The 26,911-nt window shown below is 42.2% G+C and overlaps 1 protein-coding gene across 1 annotated transcript in view; it reads right to left on the bottom strand.

The window, feature by feature from the left end:
- Positions 1-22,348: 22,348 nt before the first annotated feature.
- Positions 22,349-26,911, bottom strand: part of LOC134044937 (cytochrome c oxidase assembly protein COX16 homolog, mitochondrial) — a 44,797-nt gene continuing 40,234 nt past the window's right edge. Inside the window, exon 4 of the mRNA XM_062494462.1 lies at positions 22,349-22,725. Within this exon, the coding sequence (XP_062350446.1) occupies positions 22,609-22,725 (117 nt within the window). The 3' untranslated portion in view covers positions 22,349-22,608. The remainder of the gene's footprint in view (positions 22,726-26,911) is intronic.

Here is a 26,911-nt window from a genome sequence, read left to right as displayed (position 1 = left end):
GGCTAGGTCAAGGGTCCCCACATCTTGTGAGAGCAATTCAGAAAACACAAACTCATTAACTTTGGACAGCCAGAGGACCTGCAGATAATCCATCCTCACCCACACCCACAGCTGCCAATGTGAGACCTCTGTCACCTTCTGCATTTACAGGGAGAAGTGCAACAAGGTTTCAAACAGCTTGGTGCTACTGCAGTGCGCGGAGGGTGAGGGAGAGAGCTTCCAGCCCCTGGAGTAGAGCATATATGAGATCAAGCCAAATCCTGATCCTATGGAAATCTGCTGGAACTTTTTCACTGTGACAAGTATAGTCCATACCACTCTATGAGAGCTGCTGAAGAGCCATGAGAAGCACTGCAGAACAGTGAAGGGCAGAAAGCAAAGCATGCTGCATCCAACACCTTCCAAGGGAAATTCACAGAAGCAGAATGATTTGTACCCTGATCAGAACGTCACAGCCACCAGTCCCCTCATAGAGCACAAGAGACCTTTAATAACAACTGCTTAGTTGATGCTTGCTACTAAAAGGCAAGATCACAAAGAGGTGATTGGTTTGCTCCTGACCTTGAACTGGACTGGAAGTTATTGCAGTCCCATTAGCACTGCCTGACTCTCTCAACAACAAGAGTGCAACATGCATGGAGACTTCCTGACAGAGCCTACATCCCCCTTGTATGCTGCAAGTCCTTCTCTTTCACACACCAGCCTGGCACAAGGTCACTGTCCTCCCTGGCATTACCCTCTGACAGTTTGTTATTTAATAAACCTGGAGGGGAAGGGGCACAAACCTGGGGCAGCACCAATGAACCTGCTTCTCTGGCATGGAAGGGTGTTAGCCAGCATGAGCGAAGTGACAGTCCCCAGGGCACTTGCATTGAGCCAGTCCAGAAGAGAAGGGTAGCTTGGGTTAGGTTAACATACACAGGTGCAGGTACTGCTTGGTTTTCACCAGTGCCCAAACCAGACTGATCAGATCAGAACACTGGGACAGAGAAAAACCCTTGAGCCAGGATACAAAACTAAATCAAAGTTTTATGGGCTAGGATGAAAGGGGAAGTACTTCAAAGTCGGCAACACATTAATTTTCCTTTCTGCTGTGGCTTTTCCTTCCCCCTTGTTTTAATATGATGGATCACTTGATAATGACAGGAGGTTGTTCTAACTGACAGGTACACCCAGGATAAAGGGGAGCAGGAAATTGGATATGAGACTCTGTACTGTATTTCCGTGAGCTGTGGAGCCACCAGAAAGAGACCCTTGGTTGGGTTGCTAATGCCATCACATTACCCACAGCTGCAGACATGCAGTCCTGTGTTCAATTTCCTGCTGTCATTTCTTGTGCCCAGCTCACAGCCAAAGAACAGGAGTGTGACATGTATCTGATTTTAGGACATACACTCATCAGGCACAAGCTCTGGCTACAGTAGAAAATTGAACTCTTGATGAAAATGGTTTTCACCAGTGAGCTTCCTTGTCCTCTCATGGCCTCCCCCTTCTGTATTGTCTGGGGCTTTAGGTCACAACTACTGCCTCTTTCACCAAGGCAACTGCTCTAGTATTTGCTTGTCTAGCCCCACTTTTTCTGCCCACTGTGAGGAAAGTACTTCCAGTGCACTGAGCCGCTTTCCCTCCCTCTTCCCTCCTGTCCCAGATGCTCTGGCCTCTGTGGAGGTAATACACTGAGCACACCATCCTAGTCACCTTTGCTCTGCTGCCTCCTGCATCCTACAGGAAAAGCTGGTTTGTCTGCTGAAGGGAGTGGAGCACAACAGAACAGGGGAAGATATTCTCGCACAAGAAAAAAATCTCTTTTGGATTCATATCTGGCCTTGCAAGAAATGTCAGAACACTGGTAATCTGTTCCTGTTGTAGGCTTTGCTGGACCCTCAAAGTCAAATTCCCCTCCCTTGCTTCCTCAGTTGTTGAGCAGTCAGGAGGACACTTTCCTATGAGGACCATGAGACTTGCAGGTGCAAAGAAAGCTATGACATAGCCCTGGGCACTAAGTTCTGGATCCTACCCTAGTGATACTTTGAAGGAGATAAAGCCTGTGAATCCCAGACTGGGGAAAGGCATTGCTACTGGTGCCTATTTCTGAACTGGATTCAAACAGCTTCATGTTCTAGAGGCTTCAAAGTCCAAACCTGGCTTCATAGCTTCACTCATGCCTTGCTATGGACAGCTCTTTGTACTTCTAGACTGCTACCTGAACAAAGACATAGTGAAATATTCAGGCAAGGTTTTTGTTCAAGTACAGCCAGGCAGTCCTAAGCATAATGGCCCAAATATTTCATTAAAACACTGTGTTTTTATTTTAGGTCTATGGGCTGGACAAGTATCTGAACATGCATAAGTTTAAATTGCTTCCCAGCTTTGGGTGATCTGCCCTACATGCCCCAAGAAAGTCATTTTAATTGCCACACCACCTGGAAAACTACCCAGCAACAATATTCTTTGCCTTGCTGCCCCACCAGGCTGGACTGTACAGACAAGATATTGATGCAGCAACCTTGATGTAATCAAGAGCTATAAAAGGCAAAGCAGTAAATCATTTTGGATGCAACAGTCTGTCTGTGCACTTAGCTGTTTTTCATGTTTTCCAAAACATCCAATTAACAAAATTGCATTTAACCATTAACAGTCCCACAGCAATATTCCTTGCAAAACCTGTGCTCTCTCAGTGGGTGGTGGTGGGGAAGGATCACGGCTTGGAAGTAGGTCAAGAAGCATCCAGAATTGGGAATTACTTTACTTTTTTTTTTTTTTTTCCTTTCCAGCAGGTGACTCATCTGAAACTTTTCACTGTTGAGTGCAGCTTTAGGAAAAGATGGCTCTCACTTCTCCTAGCATTAAAGAGTCAACCATATTCTTTACTGAGCCTTCCCACAGTGCTCTTATGACTGACCACCAAGCCCACTTAAAAGACCTAAAATGAGAGATACAGCTCTGAGGGAAGCTTGTGTAAAGCTAACTTTGCAGAAATAAAGGGAATAAAGGGTTTGGTCTCTCTCCTACACCACAGAACCTTCAACCCTAAAGGGCAAGAGCTGCCTGGGCAGAGGCAGAAATGCTGCTGCAGCTTTCCTCCTTTACTCCTAGCAGAAGCTGCCATTCCCCAGAGAGGAAAGTTCAGGGAATCTGAAGAAAAGCACACAAGGGTAGTAGCAAAAGAGCCTTTCTTTAGAGGACCAGGAGGCCAGAGTCCTCTCCACAGCACAGAAGTAGGTCACAGTCCCCTTGCTTCTCAGGACTCAGCATTACAACACAACCCATAGAAACACAAAGCCACCTGACAGATTTCAGATACTCTAAAGTGCATTTTCGTTCCAGTCCACGAGATGAGCTTTGCTTCTTCTTGGTATCTCAAGACTACAATTTCCAAAGAAAGAATCAGTCAAGCTATAAGGAGGGTAAATGAGATCAATAATTCCTATCAGCTTTTAAAGGGACTAAAAGACAGCCAAGAACCTGGAAAGAACCATACATTAGGCAAAAACAGAGGCATTTTCTCATTTTACCTTTGTCTGCGTTCCTGAGAAGGCAGGGAAGACAAATCATCTTTCTTTACCTACCTCGCTTCAAAAATAAGACAAATGCTGTTGCCTCAGGAAAGATAAAACCAGAGCAGCATCTAATTTTTCCTTAAAAACTGCAGCCCACCTGACCAGCCTCCTCCCAGCAGATTCATGGCAGATGAGTGCTTGAACCAGCCACATCTGCAGGTGGGTATTTGGTGGCCAAGTGCCCCTGACAGAGGCAGAGCTAGTTTAACTTACCCCGGCTGAAAATCTTCCCCACTGGCTGACATTTAGCTGCCCTGTTTTTCCCAGGATTTATCAAGAAGTCAGGCACTCAAGGTGACTCATCGCCAGCTAAGCCGGAGCCAGCAAGAGCTGTCACACTGTGCAGTGCCCCGGCTGCCCAGGGGGGCCGACAGTAAAACAGTGACCGGATCCTCCCCTGCCTTAACAACTTGGGCATCGGCCGTGTGTGGCAGGGCATCACTTGGGTTGGATAAACCCCTCCTGTGCACTAGAAGCGTGGATGATGAGGAGCTTCGGCTTCTGTATTGCAGTGGGGCAATGAGGCAAAATTCAGTTTCACCACGGCAGGTGGAGAGCATTCCGACTGGCTTGTACACAGCTACACCCGGATAAATAGGAAGAAAATCCCTAACCATAATCACCTGTCACATATCTTGCCCTTTGCCCAACTCCCTGTCAGCCTGGTCTTGATTTTTGAAGGGTTTGGTGCCTGCTGAGCCTGAGGACAAAACTGGAGTAGCCTCAAAGGCTGGAGCAGGAGGTGGTACGGACACCGAAGGAGGTGGGCAGCAAGAGACCCTTCAGCACCCTGCTCCGACAGCACACCCCTGTCTGCAGAGCAGCCCTCGGACCGCACGGCCCCTTCTCTTCTCCTGCTGCTGCCAAAAGCCGGGCTGGGCCCACGGGCAGCTCTCACTAGAGGGCAGCGGGATGCGCTTAGAGGGATGCTGCAGAGCCAGCCTGGCCAGCAAGCACCCAGCCCTCCGCATGCCCGGGAGCAACAAACGGGACAATCACAGCCCGCACCGTGCACAGGGGGGGTGTCCCCGTGCAGCCCGCACCGTGCACAGGGGGGGTGTCCCCGTGCAGCCCGCACCGTGCACAGGGGGGGTGTCCCCGTGCAGCCCGCACGGGGGGCTGGGGAGGAGCGGCCCTCTGGAGCCCCGGCCGTGCGGGAAAAAGGAGGGTTCTGCATCTGGAATTATGCCGAGGGATCCAGGACGGCTCTGCCTGACATTAATGTGTTTGGCACGGCATTAAAAAAAAAAAAAAAAAAAAAAAAAAAAAAAAAAAAAAAAAAAAAAAAAAGGAGCAAATGGAATAGGAGGCCAAAGCAGCAGCCTTGATGTAGGACATGAAAGGAGACATTTGCTATCAGATCAGAGACAAGGAGGCGCCTCTGGAAAAAAAACAACACTTACATGGCTGCTGAACATCTGTGTGATGGGCAGGAATTTGGAAAGAGCTGCTGCTCATTCGAGGACACATACAAACCTGCCTTTCCCTGGCTTATTTCAGAGAGGAGTTATGCAGGAAGGAGATGTGGGATAAAGCAGTGTTCAAACAGTGCTGCTAAAAGCTGTGGAAGACTGAATTGAGTACACAAGATGAACAATGACACTGAAGCAACACAGTTTGTCACTGGGATCTCTGTGCTGAAAAAAATAAAAAGTGGAAATTACTCAGTGTAGGCAGGTAATCCTCCAGTTTAATAGTGTAAACTGCATTTTTAGGTTGACTGTGAGAACCAGATTAGTCCAACAGCACTGAACATAGCGCTCATTCTGTGGGCCAGGAGCTTTCCTTCCAGTTTAGGCTGTAGTGAGTGCCTGCTCCAAAGACTTATTTTTAGATATACGGTTGTCCTTAGATACTAGACATACTGTAGATGATACCATTTATTGTTCAAGCTGGTTAACACTTTTGTACAGAGAAAATAAACTGTAAACAGCTTGTTGCTGCAGAAACAAGGGTGTGTAGCAGCCATGATGCAATCCAAGAATCAGAGAAAAATCTTCAGAAACTACACAAACCACCCAGAATCAGTCCTTTCACCACAGAAATGAAAAGGTCTGAAGGAGCACAGCAAAGACTTCATTAGCTATAGCCATGCCACCATGGAGAAGGCAGCATCCAAATACCACTGGGAAATACATTTGTGCAGATAAAGGAAGTCACCATTACTGGAGTTGCCTAGCAAAAAGCTCCCAGGGGACAATGGGATTTTAAACCTGGAAGCATCTGCGTGGACAAGTGATATTTGACAGCAAGAACTGGATAAAATCAGGTCCCAAATGTTGAGTTATGGAAGCAACAAGCCTGTGGTACAATGCATTCTAGAACATGGCTAGTTTTCAGTAAATTAAGATGTTAAAATTAATATCCTATATTTTTAACTGATCTACACTATTTCAAGCAGAAAATTTTGAGCCTGAGGCAGGGATTACTCAATATGTTTAGATAGCGTGGCTTGTCTAAGAAGGCAGCCTGGAGGAGGTACAACACTTTCCCAAGGTTTTGTGACAATGCCAATATCAGAAGAGAGGACTTCTGGCAACCCCTGCTATTGGAAAAAGCAGTACAAATGACTAGAAGATAAGGAAAAACTACCCCCCAAACTGCCTCTTGTATTTAAAAAAAAAAAAAAAATCTCAAACACTAGATGGGTTTTAGGTCCTTAATCTGCATTCTCCATCTTTACAAATACACTGTTGGGAGACACCAGTATGTAGGAGCCGATGGATGCAGGGCTTTGCCTGTGCCTGTTAGTGGTTCAGACCCATTCTTACTCAGGAGCTCCTTGCTTGCTGCTGTACCCAAGCAAAATGGCCTTACTGGGCTCATTCTGCAGATGGGTGTCTCCAGGAAAAGAGGCTGTGGTCAGAGTGCCCAGTCAGCCCTGTTGTCTGGAGCCTTCAATGCTGGTTTAACCACAAGGGAGGGTAGCTTGCCCTGCCCCAGTGCTGTCCCCTGGGATGCTGACAGAATTGGGAGAAACCACTGGCAGGGAAGGTGCACAAGGGTGTTGGTCTGCAAAGCTGAGCTTGCTAAACACTAAGGAGTCCTTGGTCAGGTGGCAGTTCGGGGACATAGCCCTGCCAGCAGCTTGGCTGAGGGCAACCACAGCCACCAGCCCCTTCCCAACCCACCCACAGAGGGAAAGATGCCTCAAATAAAGACTGAGTCAGAGGACAGCCAAGATTTGGCCCTGTGCAACATTTAAATAAGCTTCTTCAGCTATATTTGGACCTCTGAAATACTCGCATGTTTTGAGATGGCTTCCCAGAACACTGAAAGCTCCCATGGATCTGTATGCTCTGTCTCTTCTGTCTCCATAAAATTCTGATCCCAGCAGCTGGAAACACTGCCCAGACAGAACAAGACAAGAACACAAGTAACCTGCCTGTGTTTTAGGCAAACGGAAACAGGACAGCAAGCCCCAACCCTACAAATGGTTATCTTTGAGTGCATAGTTCTTAATTATACACTTAAGCAAAGCCTAGAGTAATTTAGTAAGTTAAGCATGTAGCTCCACCTTAACTGATGGGTGATTCCCTAAAGCAAATGCTTATGTGTACAGAGGGCTGCTCCCTAACTCAGCCAAGATTCCCTAGGGAGCCAGAGAGGCCTTGCTCAGGTGGCACTGGGGATGATTTAGCAAGGTATTATACTGATATGCACACAAATGGATGGCAAAGCCATGCCCCAAATTTGTACCATGAACCCAGATCACCAAAAGAATAATTCTGGGAGAAAATAACTCACTTTTACTGGAAGCAGGGAGGTGGGGGGACAGATAGAAGCTGAGGAAGGCTATCCAGTCCCATTCATACACTGCAGTGGGCAGCCCTAAAGCCTCCCCACCAACTCTGCACCTCTCCATCTGCTAGCATGTCTCTAGCAGCAGCTCCAGGGGAAGAACAGAAAACAGAGACTGGGGGACCATGCTGCTGCCCAGCTCCCTCCACTGCTGCCTGCCTGCTGGTCTTATGTCCTGGCTGCTCTCAAGGTGTCTCCATACTCTTAAGCATGAAGTTTCCATTTCTACCTTCTGTCAAGTCATGAAGCTGGGTATCATGTGAAAATATACAAGAAAGAGGAGAAAGCCAGCACTGTGGTTTAATTAGTCTTATGGGTGGCTGCCATGCAGCAGGAGGAAGTGTAAACATGAGACCACAATCTTGGCACACTGCAGAAACAACACACTTCTGGTGCCAGTACAGTGGAGAAGGGATTTAATGCAATACACAAGGGAAGAAGTGGAGGGAGGAAGAGGAAAGAGATGAGGTTTTCCTGACATTTTGGGGCACCTAAAGGAAGCTCTGGGACAACATGGCCTGTTTAAAGGATTACAGCACTAGTTGTACGTCCACACTGTTCAGAGAGAAAGGTCACCTGAGCCACAGATGACACCACCACCAAAGCACAGAGAAGTGCAGTGAATGGCCTGGGCACGTGGCAGCCACCCTCCTCAAGCACTCGTATCACTCACACTTCCTTACCTTGCAGGGGTGAATACCCAGCACTGAATAATGTGCTAAAAGCTAGTGCCAACCACTCCGCTAATTCCCACAGCTGGTGCCACCATTCCCTGCCAAAGCTGAGCCAGGGGTCAGAGAGTGAACAGCTACAAAAAAACCTCTAACCACCTGAGCTGCCTACTAACAGCACCAAGGAATTTATCCATTGCAGATGATCATTGTTCTGGGTAGCGTGAATTAGGTTTTATCTACTTTCCAGTGTATGAAGGCTAGGTCAAGGTTAGGAATAAGAAGGAACTAATTACTCCCTTTCTGTGTATGTTGCAGAGCTAAGACATGATGTGTCTAATTACAAATGGAGACACTGAGATTTCTTCTACCTCCTTAGAAAGTAAGGAACAATTTCATTCAAGACCAACATCAGTAATTTCTCAAAGGCCAATAGTCAGTTCAAACTAGACAGCACAAATGCTCATTGGCATTTCAGAGGTGAACAGCAAGTAAACATTCATAGCTGAACAGATACCCTGCTCTCTTCCTTGTGTTACATATGATTTTTTTCATAGGCAAAAGAAAATACAAAAGAAAAAGGCATTGCTAAGTAGCTTTCATTAAGGCACATAACACCTTGCCAGGGCTGCTGACCCTCTGGACAGGAAACTCTGTGAACATCCCAAAGTACATTCCATGTGCTGGGTTTTATTTCAGCTGGATACAGCTTGGAGGGTAGAATCACCTAGGGAGAGATGCGTGAGGAGACAACCAGCAGAGATGCATGAAGGAGGATTCCACATAAAACAGGAGCTGGAAGGGGGTGGAAGCATGCAGCAGGGAGGGGATGGGTTTGTCCTGGCCAGCACAAATATCACTCAGTGAATGTGTGACTCAGGCAATCCACCCTGAGCTTGACATTTCTCTTGGTAGAAGATGTCCTCTCCCCACTTTCTCCGCTCTAATGCACTGATACTGTCATTTCAAAAGGTGACATGATTACAAGGAATGCTAAAAATACGCATGGGCTTTCATTCCACTCCCCCACTGCTGGTGGAACAAAATTTCCAGCTTTCCTGTTAGCCACAAACAGTGATTTAACCTGAAAGGCATGTGGGGGAACAAGACCTTTACTTCATTTTCATTATCTCCTCCTTTTACACAACACCATCAACCAGGGCTCAGACTTAGGAGTCCAGTCTAGTTGCTTGGCTGACCATTAGTTAGCACTCTTAGTCCAGCCAAAGGGGAGAGAGCTTTTCTCCTGCCCATCCTTCCATCTTCCAGCCCTTCAGCATGATTAAAGGGCACTCCAGCCCAGTGGCATCCAAACTGCCCTCGCCATTGTCCGCTTCTGCTGCTCTCCGACGTCCTCACGGCCCCTTCCTTGCCTTAAGGCTGAGGATGCAGCAGACACAGAGCCCAGGCTCATCACAGGTGCAGCAGCCAGATGCTCCCCCAGAACACAAGCTTCCCAGTGGCTGGCCACCAGAGAAGTCCTGCCAGCTGCCTGGCACCCCTAGGAAGCCCTGAGGGCCAGTTCACAGGCTAGGTAAATTGTCCTTCCTGAGGGAATAAGGCACATGGATGCATAGATCAGGTGCTCCAAGATTCATTCCAGACCAGACACAAATGCCCAGTCACTCCTGCACAATACAGCTAAGCATTTAAAACCAAGAAGGTTTAAGGAAACAAAGAGTTAACTACACAAACATTAAACTTTACTTGCTGCAAATGTTCAATGCACTTGCAATTCTTCAGGGGAAAAAAATACAAATCAGCCTGTGGATGATATCAGACAGCCTTTTTGCAGGGGAAATCTTCTAAACAATAGGAAATAATTTAATAAAATTACAGTTTATTCATGTAACATTAGGTCACTATGAACTTGATCTAGTTTTAAATGCTTTCATGTAACATTTGAACCATGGTTTGGTTTTTCTGCTGTGGTTTGAAAGACATATCAAAATACTAAGTTATGGTAATTCCTGCTTATGCATTAGGTATTCAAAATAGAAGCCTTAATTGCAAGCTGCAAATGCTATAAATGGCAGGCAATAAATCTCAACAACAGGGGATCAAAAGGAAGAATACCCAGTAACATGGTTGTTTTTATCCAAAACCAGGACACTTCAGTGTGGTACAAGATCTCAGCTGTTAGAGGGAAAATTTTCCTCTCAAGTGACAGATTCTATGAAATACTTCTGGATAAGGACAATTAAGAAAATACAAACATTTCTACTCAGGATTACTGTCAGTATGCCACAACTCAGAGACTGACACTGGCTTTTCTTTGTCTTTGCAAAAGAAAATGTCTCTATGTCTCTGATCTTTACAGACAAAAGCACAGGAATTTTGAAAGGTACTTGTTTAAATACAAAACTCAACATTTTTTCAAAGTGTCATAGAAGAAAAGGGCAACTGAAAGAATTTTTTGTTGTCTCCAGATTTTTGATTCTCTTAAAATCAGACATTTAGACATGAGAAAAGCTTTTTGAGGTGGATGTTTTGTAGCAGCACATAAGCCTCGTACAGCAATGTCATAGCGAAGACATCTTTATGTCCAAACCCAGCACATTCACTTTATGTTGCAGTTATTGATCAAGAGATCTCTTAAGTATAGAATTCGTATTAAGGGCTAAGGAATCACTCCTTTGGGAACACAGAAGCAAGTTCTTTAGTAAAATCAGAAATAAGAATTTTCTCTGCAGAAAAATAAAGCGGAGAAAAGACGAGCTTTTGCTTCAACTACAGGATACAGTAATTCATTACATTAAGAGACTACTTAAAGAATTTTCACATGTGCTTGAACCAACTGAAGCAGTTTGTCGGCTCCTATGAAACAAAATCAAAAGTGAACTGACTATATAATATGTGTGTGTGCATATATAATTAAAAAAACCGGGAGAGTTTCAAAACCCTTCAAAGACATTGTGCGGGGCTGCTGCCACAAGGATGGCACAACCTGCACCCCTGCTCCCTGGACATCCTGCTTGTCCAAGTGCCACCAGGACCCTGGCACCGAGCTGCAGCATCTGTGAGACTGACAGCAACACTGTCCGGTCCCTCCTGCATGGCACATTCCATTTCTGCAGAAACGCGGTGCTCCCCCGCCACCCAGCACAGGATCACTGTTCTGCCTCCATCACTTACCCCATCCTGCCCAAGGCTCTGCACCAAGGCAGCAGTGCAAGGCAAGAGCTTCCCCAGCTCAGCTTTATCTCCTGACACGGAGATATCCCCTGGCCTCCACATCAGGCGGGCAAGCAAGCCGCAGGCTAGTGTGACACTTCTCTATTCAGCTTCTAATGGGATAATGAAGTGGGATGTCAGGTAGTACCAGCTCCTACTCTATCCACATCGCAGGCCTGAGGCCATGTACTCGCAGAAGAAAGAAACCATCCTGAGTAAACAAATCTCACTTGGACTGAAAATTTTCAGTGTTTATTCACCCATTTATTTTGGGAAAGCTGTTTCATTGGCTTCCCTGCCATTATTGATTCAAATACTTCTGCTAATTATTTGGAACACAGCTATGATTTGCCCAAATGCTGCAGTTATCTGGGACTCACCTAACGAGAGTCACCGACTGGTAAATGAGGTTCCTCCATCACAGAACTCGTCGGATTAATTACACTGGAGCAAGGCTCACTGCCATGCACAGATATGAGGGCTTTCCTATCCCCTAAGGAGAGCACAAATCCTCCTAGGTCTGCTCAAAGCTTGTCAAAGAGACAGAAAGAGAGACAGAGATTGCCTTCAAATTAACTACGGCTTATTTGTTTCTACCTTTTCCTTTTTTTAGTAACAAACCAGTCATAATTATTAATCATGATTGTTTTGATAGACTCTAATTGCAGCGTTCCCTAAAGCACAGCAACACTCCTTCCACACCCAGCCAACCAAAATAGAAAAATCACATCCCAAAAATAGCAGCAAGAGACAGTGAACAAAACCTGGCCTCCCACAATTTGTGTCATTAGACCAGACAGATCTTTGAGACAAAATCAGCTGAGAGACTAACACTCTAGAAGATATTGCAGCCTTCCTATAAAAGCCAGCCAGAGGGGTTTTGCAGCAGAAATTCCCTACATCCCACTCTATGCAAAGAGCTGGCTGGTGCTGCCCCAGAAAGTGGTTTTGGAGGGCACACGGCCAGCCCACCCTAAGTGAAAGGCAAATTCACAGCATCCTACATGTACCTCCTCTACAAAGGACAGCTGCAGAAACAAAAGTGAAGTTTTAAAGTGATCTCTGCCGACACAAAGACTGGAAGATATCCTATAGTTACTGTGTTTGATGTAGGAATGCTGGAGGGAAATGCCTTTAACTGAGTTACACAAAAGGTTCCACTACATCATTTTACAGCCTCTTTTAGAGATAATACATATTATTTCTGGTTCCACAAGTGAGTTGGGGAAAGCCAAAAAACATAACAAGCCAGCCACATAAAGTTAATAGATCTGTGTATAAAAGCCAGGATTAGATAAGGTTTTCAAACACTAAGTCTGGCTGGTAGTTACTCTGTCCTTTGTGAATACTTAGCTCTGGATTTAGGAAGTTTACAAACACAGACAGATGCAAACTTAATGTCTTCCTACAGCAGAGACCTTCTTTTTTCTGGCCCCAGAACCCCATTCATGCAAGGGTGAAAAGCTCTTAAAGGACTTACCTGTGGTTGTCTTCCAAAAATATTTGAGTTATATATCCTCAAAGAACTAAAGCAACCTGTTAAAAAGCAAAGAATAATGCTGCTGCAGATAAACGTTTATAGAGGCTTTCAACAGAAGGAACTCAAACTACACTACAATTTCCCACCCTCTAGGGCACTGAGGCCCACCTGCCTTTTGAAACAGAAGTAATTCAGGGCAATGCATTTCAGCTGTAGTTGCAAGGCATGTTAAATGGGACTTGACTTCTAAAAGATGCCAGGTCTCTTAAAGACCAGGAATGATAGCAGTTACAGATGGGTAAAAGTTAGGAGGTCACTGAGCCCAGCCAGCTGCCAGGCCAGGTAGAGTTTCCAAAGGCAATACAAAGCCAAGACTCCACTTGATACTACAACTGATCTTAGCCAAAAGGTCAAGAAGTGATGGTGGGGAGGGGAATGAGGACAAAAGTGACTTACAGCTGACTATATGTCCTCTGCAGAGGAGATTCAGGCAAACCTCTGTGGAATAATACTGAGATTTTGACATGTTAGGCAGATGGTATTTGACTTGCTGCTCTTAATACATAATCCTGAAAGGTCTGTTGCAGTTATCTTCTATAATAATAATAATGCTGTTTTGCATGTTACAAGAAACCTGAAGCAGCATCAATAAAGTAGTCTCACAGGGCCAGTTTGCTGACACTCTGTTTGTGCCCTTGCTGTATACAAGGTTATCTTTAATAGCAGAAAGTATTTTTTTATTGCTCCCTGATGACTTACAGGAGGCTGTGGATCCTCTGACCTTATTGCCCATATAACATGAGCTTTAGGTGAAGGATAGTCTAAGAAAAACTTTGTTTTTGAAGAAGGAGAAATTTATTTCCTTATCTTATTTCATCCAGCAGACAGGACTGCATTCAGTCCTGCCTATAATATGATTTACCCTTGTCCATGCCATGATTTTCCAGATTTTGTCAGAAAGGTAACTTACATATATTGCCTCTGCACTAGGCAATGCTGGGATTGCAATTTCTATCTAAACACCAGTGTGACACACTAAGATATTTATTGATCATTGTAATAAGAATTTAATTTACTGAGAGAATATTTTTTAAGCTGTCAAGAAGTATATTAAATTTTCAAGAGAAAGAAGAAATATTATTTTTTTTTTCAATGTCAGTATCAGAGCTGACCAAATTTTCAAACTGATTCAGAGCTGGTAATCCTGTTACCAAAGAGCCAAGGGAGACAGGCCAAAAGCACTTGCAGAAGTACCCAGGCCTCTGCTGTTTTTGCAAGCACTCACCCCAAAGTTTGGTCTTAACATCCATGAAAGCCAAACGAGGAGAGTTTTTGGGATCCAGCTCACCCAAAACAAGACTTATAAAGGCAAAGTGATCAAAACTCACTACTCAAGTGCTTTCCAAGACCAGTGGAAGGGGGAAAGCAGCAGAGCACAGTTCAACACCCACATTGGCAGACACCTACCCCTGAATGAGATGATCACTGCACATGACAATGTAAATTTTTGCATAGACACTTCACTTCTATGAAGCCACCACATGTCAGTGGGAAAATGAAGTCTCTTCTGTGTAACCTGGGCAGGCAATCACTGCACAGAATCAGTTCCTGCTAAGGCAACCATCCTCAACCCTGAGAGATGATTCCTGCAAGTCCCCACCTTGGCAGGGCATTGATGGTGAAGCGACACTGTTCTCCAGCTCTCCACTGTATGTGTCCAGAGAGAAAAACACATTCTTTGGGGCTGCCTAAATATGCATGTTTCTATCTAGACATTTATTTTATATGTAATTCAGGCCCTCTAAAAAACACCTTGATAGTCATATGACAACCCATAAGAGACTTTAAGGTATTATCTATTTTCCAAATTTCAGATCTTTTGCTATACCCCTTATGCAAAGAAAGCAGACTTGTAAATCTTCTGAGGGCAAAAGGAACTATTCCAAGTACAAAAGAATAAGGCCCAGAGACACCTTCATTGACTACTGCAGCAGTTCCTAAATCACAGTATCTCCAGGTAGAGTACAGAACTAACACATGTTCTCCTCCTAGTTTCTACTCAGGCACTACCTGAACACAGAGAAAGGGAAATACATAAAGACTGCATGGAGTATGTGGCTGTTAAAGTGGATAGTGCACACCAGTGACAGAACTTTTCAGATCATGAGCATTTTTTGTGAGAAAAATGGACGTGTCAGGTAATACTGCACAACCCTGTGCAGCTTCAAGGGACAAAGACTGCTCAATTTTTAATTTCTGTCGTGAATAATTCATTACAGGGCTAAGAAATCTTCTTGAATAGATGAAAGATAGGAGATAAAGGTCTCCTTCTGCTATTCATATTCCAAATCACTGCCCAGTCAACTGGGTCTGTCCATACAAAGTACAAGTTTCCACACCCAGCTTTTTCTTGCAAAGTCAGAAACTTCAGCCACTTAAAAATTGACATGTTCTACACTGGTCCTGGAAGATACACTAAAATTCGAACATTTAAAAAAATATTTAAGACATTTCAATTCCTGATTATTTAAAATATAGGGGGGTTTACATTAAAGGAAACATATTGTGAATATTCCCAGATGTTCCTCTGTAATAACTTCTCTAAGGCAAGATGCAAAACACTGTCTGTCATAACTCTCTTTTAGACCTTCCCAAAATACCCATATCAGGGCTAGGAACTTTTAAAAATCAAACTGTATTCAAGTTCATCTTGATTTTAGGGATGATAAAAACAAAACCTACAATTTTTGCTATTATTCCAGTATAGCCAATTAGGAAATTTGTACTTCACAGGGAGCACTCAGCCCAAAAGGCCTGTTACAGGGAATGTGCAATCTCAGATTTTTGTGCTGAAAATTTGTATTTATCTTTCATCATATCTTTAATCATGTCTGAGTCAGGATGTCTGCAAGGCAAAAGAGCATCTGTGGTGGTGGGGTGGATACCAAAATAATGCTGAGACATGAGTCCTGAACTTTATGGACTGTAGACACATCAAATATACATGAACATGAGCAGGACTGAAGAATTTCCATCTTTGACTGCCAATTTGTTGCTAGACAGGTAACTTAAAATTATGCAAGCCCTGAACCAAGCAGAAAAGCAGCAGTGATGTCTTTTTTTCTTTTTTTTTACACTGGGAAAAATATCGGGTTTCTTCTTAATATATCATGACATATGAACATACTGTTTGAGTATCTAAAATGACATAATTTAACAGGAATTCAACAAGTAAATTTAGGCTGTGGAACTAGCAAAATCGGGGAGGAAAAGGAAGTAGTTTTCAAGGAAAATTCATCAGTTGTTGTAAAACTTACATTGTCATTACCTGACATGGCAGAATATTGAACCTATGGGGTGGGTCTTTGCTCATGAGTTACTGAGCAGTGAAGTGCTCCATTAGATTGCAAGAGTGCCACTTTGTGAATGCAGGTGTGCAGATCTGGTGAGGAGAAGGCAGGCATGCCCAGCCTCGGGGGTGTGCAGTCACATCCTTGTCAGTAAAGAGCATCAGCACTCACCAACTAACAGAGGAATTGACTGGTGAACACCGAAAAAAGATTTTCACTTTTTTCTTAATCTGGTTGATTGGCATTTTACAATCTGTTCATTGAGAAAGACCCATTTTTGATAGATTTACTTTTATTGAGAACACTTTCTGTGAAAAGTTTTGAAATCTGTTGAAGCGTTTTGTGCTGTCAATCTTTTAAGTCAAAACTACATTTTTAAGATCAGTGGTGGTTTTTAATTTCCAGAGTTAAGGTACCTGACAAAGAAGAATCAAGAATGGAAAAACATGAAAAAATAAAACATTGTGCTCCACCCAAATAGAAGTATTTCTAAAACCACTAACTTGCAAAATACTGTACCTCACTTTTCGTTTGGACCTGAGTATTTTTTGAACTCATACGTTTTTCCTGAGACTAAAATAATTTTCCTTTCTATTCTATCCAGAGGCAACAGTCAGAAAAAAACACTGTTTTCTATTACTATTTTTGTCCCTAAGTGTTTTTGCTTTCAGTATTTTTTTTATTTTCTACTTTCCTTCCTTTCCTTTTTTAAAATGCCCTATCTAATAAAAAGCAGAAGAAAATTGAGTCTGGAACCCAAGGTTCTTTGCTCTCACTCCCCTCTTTTCCTCTGTTTATTCAGAAGGAGTAAGGAAAGAGCTATATTAAGCTGAAATTTTATTCTGCTGTTCTCTGTTGAACAAAAGATAGTCCACTAAAGTCACTAAATCACAGATAACACTTCTCTGGGCAACATTATTAGGAACTGACAGCTGGAGATAGATGAAGATCTCATCTTTTAAAGAAAAAAGTACATTTAATTTCCTTTGTACATAAAATAGAGAGCACAGCATTGTGTATCTGAAGATAAAAAGAGATCCCAGTGTATGCTGGGTGCCAGAGATATAATAGAGATATGCCAGAGATAGAAGGATATCTCCTTACAGAGATATAATACTGGTCTGTGTTCTGAGCTTACATAAAGCTTTAAATTCAAATTCATTTAGAAAAAACTATTCTTCAATTCATGGTAGACAGTGAACTTTAAGAAAAGAGGGTGACATTTTACAGCCAGTTCAATTAGAAAAGAGCAGCTCAGAGAATTATTTGTTACCTTTCGGGAGGAACACTGGAAGACAGGACAGAAAGAGGAGAGAGAATGGATCTGTAAGGCAGAGATATGGGTTTGTCCCTGGTCCTCAAGGGATCATCCTGGGAGCCACTAGGCCTCCTTGAGGTTGATACCATAATGGATTCTCTACTGAACACACACAGTGGAGCTGGCCTTGACCATCAAGGATCTCATCAACTACCTTGAAACAGACATGCTAGAAAGCTATGGTCATTTTTTCTACTAACTGAGGCACATCATGCCAGGCTCCATATATGCTGGGGAAAAGGGCATGAATTTCTTCTGTAGAAGACTGGCAACATATGCCCTTATTTCTGGGGGACTTTTTTGATGTGGTGTTTTTTTTTTTTTTTTTCCTTTCTCAAGGAACCTGTGACTATGACACATACACTATTCACATTTGCAATGCATAAGCATATTTCATGTGTCCTTTCTGCAGCACTACCACCTGCTGCTTTGCTTGCATTTGATTATAACACGTCCCAGGCAGCATGGAAACTGAGGGTGAAACTTTGTTTGCCTGTGTTAAGCAAGACAGTTACACATGCAGTTAAAACATGTGTTTAACTAGAAAATATGGTCAGTCTGATTCTAGTGGTATGAAAGACTGCTTTTTAGCTCCTGGGGAGACTGAAAATTTTAAGAAAAATATCTGTATGGAGCTTTTGTTTCTAAGTCTGGAGACTATCTGTGTGTTGGCTGAGTTTGGTTGCAAGCCCTTGTAAGAAATGAAGGCCTAACACTAAGCAATTACCCTCCTTTGATTAAAGGCTTCTACTTAGCTAGTCTAAAATAAGAGTGGAAATTTTTTTGTGAACCTTACTCCACTGAAGGATGAAAGGTGGTTATCCACTGAAAACACTGGCAAAAAGCAGCCCTTCTAACCATAAAAGCTCTAAGGAAAATTCCTTGACCATCTTCATGCAAAAATAGTTATTCTGATTTACTAAGACCTCAAATCATGACCTTCTTTCTTTATTTTTAATTTTTTTTTTCCAAGGGGGCATAGTTAGTAGCAGAGGATAATATTTGGCTTTACCATTCCTTGTAAAATAAGTGCCTCTGGATTCAAGCTGGAAATGCAAAGGCAAGATCATCAAGAAGTACAAATCTGTGTAGTTATTTCACAAGGTAAAAGCTACTGTTTTGAGTTTCACCTATACATGGGCAAGCACAGTGAAACATGAAGTGTACATGCAAAACACCCAATGAGCACTGGCCTTCAAATTTCTCTAAATTGCTGCTACTCTGCAAAGACATGGACTTCTTCCTCTGCTTTTTGGGACTGGTCCCCAGCTGATGGTGGCATAGACTTAAGTTGCTCTTCAGAAGTTTCTGCATTCCATATTCTGATCTAAAACTCCCATCACTCATGTCTTATTACACCAGGACCTATCTTTTTTGGGTACTAGAACCTTTTTCAAACCTTGGAGGATCACTGTGAGCAAGATTGCTCTCTGCATTCTTATTCTTTAAGTTTTTAATATCCAACTGCTCCTCCAGGTGTATCTAGGAACTTCAAAATTCAACGGCTGTGCTATTCAGTAGTTTTGAAACCTTTTTTTTTGCACCACAGCAGCTACAGCTTTTACTAAGGCTCTCCTTCATCTGTTACAGCTGAACTGAGATGTTGAGCATTTTGGGTCACCCATGCATCTATACATTCAAAGTGCTGCAGGAAAACAGCTCTCAATAAGCAGGATCCACAGGGCAGATCTCACACAGAGGTCTGGGCAGCATTTTGAGCTGCAGACAGCTGCCACCAGGAACCATCCAGGCAGATACCCACGTACCTGTTGTGCTATGCTGACCTCTGTCCTGGAAACAGGTGCCCCAGATTTCTTCCAATTCTATGTCCTGCTGCTTTTCTTGTTATGGAAGATCCCAAAGGCCAACCTTGCTACAGTTTCTCTGAGAGATAAACACCTTCTCCTTTACTGTCAGAACAGGGATTTTGAAACTGATTTTTCAGCCCACATACACACACCGACACCCAACCAGGCTTGCTTCTTTTATTTCTAATTTCAGCAACACTGATTAGAAGATCTGGCTTCTTCAGTGCTCTCTTTTACCTTTGCAATACAGAACACCTCTCACTAAAGCCTTGTTTTCATTCTCCTCAGACCTGTGCATGCTAGTTACCAAAGAGGATGCAAAAATGTCAATCAGTGTCTCAGACTGACAAGTACTTAATTACCTCTGACCCCCTCCACTCACAGGTGTTTAGAATTATGATTCAGGAGCTGAACAAAGTTGTCTTCAGGAGCCTTAGAGATAACTAGAAGTGCTCTAACTAGCTTTCAGGAGGATAGCTCAAATAAGCAGCCAAACTGAGCATGAATTCTGAACTGAAGTTTGCCTCTCCTTGCTACTGTTAAGAACTATAATTCTCCACATTTCTGGAGTGCCTTCTACTCTAGGTTGCATGACAACTTAAGAGACTTAATTGGCTCTCAGCATGCCTTTCAGAAGTATTATTTCCAATTCAATGGGTTAAGAAAAGCACAGCATAAAACATCAAGCCATTGTTCAATGCATGGCAATAAAGATGAGTTGCTGAAATGGCCCTTCCCATTTTATGAAAAGTACAGCTTCTGTACCAGTGACTATTGGTTGGGGTTTTTTATAATTCATAAATGAGTCAACATTAAAAAATTATTAAAATAAGTCAACATTAAAAAATCATTAAAGTAAGTCACCATTAAATAACATGTTTTTTTTTTATTTTAGTGGACAATCAATAGAAATAGCCTGTCTTCTAAAATGGAAGTTGAAGAAAAGGGCAAGTTGGAAAGTTTTCCAACTACATATCATTTTTTCTCAGAGATGCTAAGGTAAATCCATTACTTTCCAGAGAGGCCACTTCAAAGGTAGTTATAAATATGCTTTCAGAGAGAACAGCATTTAGTGCCTAAATAAAAAAGGAAAGGAGGGGGGACCCCACAACCAGCAGTCAACTAAGATCTGCTCCTAAGTTAGGACATAAGAAATTGTTCCATATAAGTAATTATTTACAACTACATTCCAAACCTGCTGAAATAAGATGACCATTCTCAAAACAGTCTTTGCAGAATATCAAATTACTAAAAATACACAGGATATTTGAGTGTTTCTTTCATTGAGAAAACTGATAAGCTTAAGGGCTTCATGCAAGAGAAATATCTTTGCTCCTTCCCGTGGGGGAAGGGGCCACTTCTCCTACACATGCAGTTCTTAGAAATCCCTGTGCTTATTTCAGGAGCAGCTCTGCTCCATATTGTGAGCCAACGTGCAAGCCTGGGAGCTGAGCACGCCTCTCCACATGCAGAGCAATGGGAGCTTCCATTCTCCTTCAATCAAAGCAGGGAAAAGGAAGATGCACATCCTCTCAAAAATGCAGTGCATTTGCAGAGTCCACACCAGTGGGGAATGTAAAGATACATTTCCAATGGTCCAGCTCTCACTGTAACAGTAGCAGTGATGCAGCAAGAGTCCTAACTGAGAGAACGCTGCCAGTGTAGCCAAAGCTCTAACGTCCTTTGAATGATCAATTTTGCAGTCAATGGAACTGCACCTGAACTTGAATTTAAGAGTTGAAAAAGTGCTTAACAAGTTACACAGTATTAATTTCTCCTTATTTGGCGTATTTATATTTTATTTGCCCAATGGCAAAACAATTAAACCAATTTCCCCCTTATCTAGGTCTAGTACAGCTTAATGCCTCTGTATTCTAGTTTTTCACTGGTTTCCCTATAGCATTTATTATTACCTACTCTTGCATTGTTCCTATTATTCCTCTCCTGGGTGGTTTAATTTGTTCACACTTCGATTTAGAAGCAGAGATATCTATGACATTGAACAAGGAAATATACAAACACACAGCTCCAACTTTGTTCCAGATTTCATCCACCACTTTCTGATGGTTTACACAACTCTATCAGAAGAAAACATGCACAAAAAATGCCTAAGATATTTTATATGATGCTTTTTGAATTCCTTTATAACTCCCTAAAAATCAATGTTAATTCTTCCTCCTGAGTGAAAGACTGGGCCTCACCACTGAAAGTTGAAAGAAAATGAAGTGCTGAGAGATGATTTACATGAGGGCAAGGAGGCTACCCTAAAAAAGTGTCCAAAGAACATTCAGATTACATTTGACACATCCTGCAGAGAGGTGTAAGGTCACACCTTTTCCAAAGACAATCCCAAAATTATTTACATATAGGCATCACTGAGAGTTTTGAAACAAGAATCTCCTGTTAATGTATGCTCTACTGTTCCATTCCTCTGATGAGGAGTTTCACAAGTCTGTTGCAACACCTTATCAAAAAGCATAATTTCATTTGAAAAACTGAGTAGATGCTTCTTCATTGAACTCTCTCAGAAGAAGGGTTCCTGAATGTTAGCACAACATCCTCTAACAGCAAATATTTAGTACACAAAGACAAATATAAAAAGACAAGCATTTCAGAAGAGTTGATTGGAACATAAAAAATTTCTATGCACATGCACACATATACAGGTAGTAATACATGTAAGATGAGCTTTGCCTCTATGTAGTGGTTCAAGAAGATTCTGCTACAATATTTACTCACAGAGAAGCAGCACAGCTCTTTGCAAGGAAGAGATCTTCCAGTATAAACAGAGAGGTTACAGTGCAGAGGTCCAGCCTGCATGAAGGTATCGATAAACTAGTCACAGAAATTTAACCACTGCTAAACAAATGTTATTTGACCAATTATCAGCTGACACTAAATATATAACTTTATGCAGTCCCTGGAAATGAAACACCAGAGTATTATTTAGCCAAAATTGGACGCGTTGTTCTGAACAGCTCATATGCCTGTGGAGTCCCTTCCAAGCTAAAGAGCCTGAAGTCATGCAGGGGCTCCCTGAAGCAGCACTTATCTGGTCATACACATCTAGATGACAGCACTGTTGTTCTCATTAGGATGACAACTTCTGGTACTGACAAGTGACTCTTGAAATCTTATTCCTTGCTGAAGCAGCTTTGAATGTTAGAGACTGAAAAAACAATGGGATATTCTCAGTACAATAATCAGCTTTTTTTAATTGAAAATTTGCATACATAGCCTGTGGTACACTACACAAATTGGATGCAAACAACGAGCATCATATAATACAGTGCCTTTTGGACTGATCTCACAGTTACTTATATATACACCAGCTGAATTGTTCAGTGCAAATGCTCCCATGTCTGTTCCCGACACTGGATTAAAGATTAAGACAGTCCAGCCTGAGACATTTTTTTTTCCAGAGGCACCAGAGATGGCTTGCTCAGTCACTCTGTCTTGAGACGAAGAGCCTCCCGCCGTTGTTTCTGAACTGTCCTGGAATCCTCCCACAGACTGGGTCCTCTGATGTTCTCCCAGTTATCCAGGTTAGATTTTTCCAGCTTCTGCAGACAAACAGCAAAAATAACAGAGTCATCATGATAGATCCATGATTGAAAGTAAATGTGATTCCAATTTGATTTCTTTTTTCAACAGAAACTCCGTATCACCATTGGGTTGATGAACTTTCACTTACCCTGCAGGAGAAGTTCAACAAGAAGAAAAAAAACTAGTAGTTATCCATATAGTTAAATAAATTACTAAGACAGGCATTACTGTATCTGCTTATCAGCAGGTAAGTAATGTTTAAGGACAGGAAGCACTGCAGCATCTGAGCAAGACCAAAGATACCACCCTGTATTCACTTCTTCTCCTCTCACCTTGTTTTCCAGATCCGCTCTTCAACTGCAAGACTGCCAAGCACTGAAGTAGTAGGAATGACAAGCAATGGTATAGCTCAAACAGAAGGATTAGTAATTAGTGAGCTGAAGAATCTTGTCAACAAAAATACAAAGCATGCTGGAAAAGATTCATTATCTAGCACAAAGAGAGACAGCAATGGTGCAAACCCCTTCAATCCATGTGGTTTTAACTTGAAAGAGGAATGCAATGCTTTCTGCTGACTAGTTTCCCATGGCACCCAGCCACCACAGACAGGCCTCTTACTAAGTCATACATGAGATATGCTGACTGAACTGTCAGGTAGTGAAAAACTAGATTTAATTACCTTCTTGCCTACTCCTTTCATCCCCCTCAGAACTACCAACAACTCAGGGGCAACAAAAATGAAGAACAGGTGCCCTTATGACCTCACATACCATGTGCTGTAGTCAAAGTGAACACAAACACATATTGAACTTTCACAGTCCTAGTGGCAGAAGCATACTGTCCCTTCCCAAGACACAGACTTCAAGTCTCACATGCCAACTGTGGAACAGAACATTGCACATGATGAGGAGACTGAGGAGAGGGTCTGCACCACTGCCAGAATCAGCACTGTCCTAGACACTACTGAACAGGGCAACACTGCATTCCAGTAATGAATGATACATTCTGCAGTGGGACTTAAACCTGACCTGTGATCAAGGCCTCATCTCAGCAAATGCTGCAAAAATACAGCAGAAAATACTTAATCCTGCCCTGAGCCTGTAGCCTAATTTGTCTATTATCAATCATTATAAAAAGTGGCAAACACCCAACGACTTGAATAAAAATTGCAGAAAAATTCAACAGCTATAACAGAATAGTCCTGATGCTATTAGTTCATGTTATGTAAAAGTTTTCTGACACTTCTAGAATTGAGGAAATTGCGATGAGGTTAGTCAGATATCAAAAGAAATTAGGCAACACTCTACAGAAGATATATGAGAACACATGCACAAACACAGCAGACTTTCACAAGGTAGGAGCAACTGAGTTTTTTGTACAGTAGAGTTGGCATAGGCCTTTCTGAAGAATTATCTTTACTACTTTATACATCTTATGCTTAGCTGGTACTTCATTTCAACCAGAAGGGATCTGAGCTGACATGGAAGGAGAGAGAAGGAGCAAAGGTACTCATCATCCCACACAACAGTGACTTTCCTCTCTGACAGCAAATTCGGAATTTAACATCTGATTCAAATGGAAGCTTTAAGGAAACTACACTTAAAATAACCTTGTGATTTTACAGAAGGGATGCATGCTAATTTAATTCAGCATAAAGGTATCACACACCTGTGAGGATTCAACTATTCCAAAACTGTTTGACTCCCGAAACCTGAACATTAATCAACTTTTAAAATAAGTACAACAAAACTTATGGTATCTAAAGATAGGCTACATAAAGAAGTCTATCAAAAGAGAAGTGTATTGAAGGTCTTTACAAAAAAGTTCGTATTAATTTGTCCCTGAGACTTCACAGAGGCTTTACAGAGAGGAGGTTTGTCAAAAACAGGAAGCATTTCAAAACTGCAGTACCAAACAAACCAGTACCAGAAAGTAGCTTGGCAGTTTCCAATAGAAATCATAATGATACCTAGAAAACACACTGGGATACACTGATAGAATAAAAAAATCAAGGGGTATGTGCATTGAATGGCATTGCCTGAGATGACAAATAAGATCTATTGATCAATTAAAATATAAAGAAATAAAGGTTCTAATGCATACATAGGAAGATCATTAACATTTTGTGTCATGTATAAACACTTTACAGTATCTTACTGTAATTTGAGAAGAAAGCACCTTCCTTACTACCATGGGACAGTATCTTCAAAAATTTAGTTTATGGGATAGTTACCAGTCATCAGAAGACAGAATGATTCAACATACCAACTTTCTGAACTGATGCTATCCAATTTTGGAATAACAGAGCACTCCTGCTGCATGTGGATAAGCATGAGAAGGAATATCACCACTGAAAGGGGATGTGAAAATCTGTTCTGCAATGCTTTCCTATTAAGTAGCTATTTTCACATATATCTGTGCTGGTTCTGGATGGAGTAGAGTTAATTTTTTTTACAGTAGCAAGTATAGGGATATGTTTTAGATTTTTGTTGAAAACAGTGTTGGTAACACAGGGATGTTTTCATTAGAGCTGAGCAGTGCTCACACAGTGCCAAGGCTGTCTCTGCTTCTCACTCGACCCCACCTATCAGTGAGCTGAGGGTGCACAGGAGGACACACAGCTGGGGCAAATGACCCCAACTGACCACAGGGATATCCTACACCATAAAGCACAGTGCTCAGCATGGAAAGCTGGAGGAAGAAGGAGGAACAGGGGGACATTCAGAGAGATGGAGTCTGTCATTCAAAGCAACCTTTAGATGTGATGCAGCCCTGCCCATGGGAATTGGTAAATGAATCCCTGGTTTTGCTTTGCTTACATCAGCACTTTATGATTTAGCTTATGCTTTAATCTGTCTTTATCTCAATCTATGAATTTCCTCACTTTTACCCTTCCAAATCTCTCCCCCATCCCATCATGGGGGAGCGAGTGAGTGGCTTTGTGGGGCTTGGCTGCTGGGGTTAAACCAGGACTGCACCTCACACACAACTGAGTAAAACCCAACCCTTTCTGCTTGGTCACTGACATGAAAATTCTTACAGCAGAATCAGCCTAGAATAAATAGCTACATTAGATGTAGGCTAATGACATGCACATAGCTACATCTTAAATTCATCTTAGTGATGAGAGTAAGATCAGATTGACAGCCCTCTTAATCAGGTGCAACACAAGCTGCAAAGTTACACAGCTCCTACAGATTGCCTGAGCTGTACAGTGAGAATTCAGGCAAGCAGGTAGTTTAGCTCTCAGATGAAGCTGAAGTCAACATCTTTCATTCTATCTAGCTAGGCCTTCTTAATTTCTTATTTCTTTTTTTTCATTTTCGTCACTTGGACTCTGTCTACCTAACTTTATGAAGACATCACATGTTAAACTACTTCCAGCTTCTACTAAACTGAAATTCATATTAACTGGAAGGCTAAAAACCAAAAGAGTTCTCCCAATTCAAATGTACTAAACACTCAGTCATTGGAGACGACAATGAAATGTAATCAGATCAGATCAGCAGCACTTTTCCTGCTTGTCTCAAATAGCCCAAAGGATATTAAAAATTAGCTGTTTAAAGTAAGATCAGTATAGTCCATTAAATCTGCTGATTCACTCCCTAAATCAGCTGAACTGCCTCTTAAGAGTGCAGGACTGACAGAAGCTGTAAATTCAAGGAAAAAAATGCAGTTATTCAGACAGGCACAGTGAAAAAGGAAAGTATGTTCAACTGTTTGCCACACTTGACTTTTAAGACTTGTTAAACAGCTTGATTGCTGCAATGGTACCAAAAAGGACATAAAAAGACCTTTACTTCTTAATTGCTGGTTCAAATGCCTGACTTAAGTAGAAGTTCTAAGCCTCTGACAGCCTTAAAATAAAATAAAAATTTTAAAAGAGTTTGAATTCTATTCTTGCAGGATAGTCTTAATGCCATAATACACAAACTGAAGTCTGCAGAAATTCATTTAGAATTGTTATTGTTCAGGCTGAATGAATTCAAGGTGGCTGCTCACAAAAAATGTTTGGATTTAGTCTCAGTTTCTCACATGTGAAAGGAGGGATAAGAGAATCCTGTTTACAGCTTGATGAAATAAATTCTGTGATGAACATCACAGAAAGAAATGGCTCTGATATAGAGACACGATTATTTCCCATCATCATAGTAAGGAAATCCATTTGCAGACAAAAGATGATCCAGGGAAAAATGTCCTCAT

The sequence above is a fragment of the Cinclus cinclus genome, chromosome 6 (assembly GCF_963662255.1).
Source record: "Cinclus cinclus chromosome 6, bCinCin1.1, whole genome shotgun sequence".
Lineage (NCBI taxonomy): Eukaryota > Metazoa > Chordata > Aves > Passeriformes > Cinclidae > Cinclus > Cinclus cinclus.
This window is presented reverse-complemented; position numbering and strand designations above follow the sequence as displayed.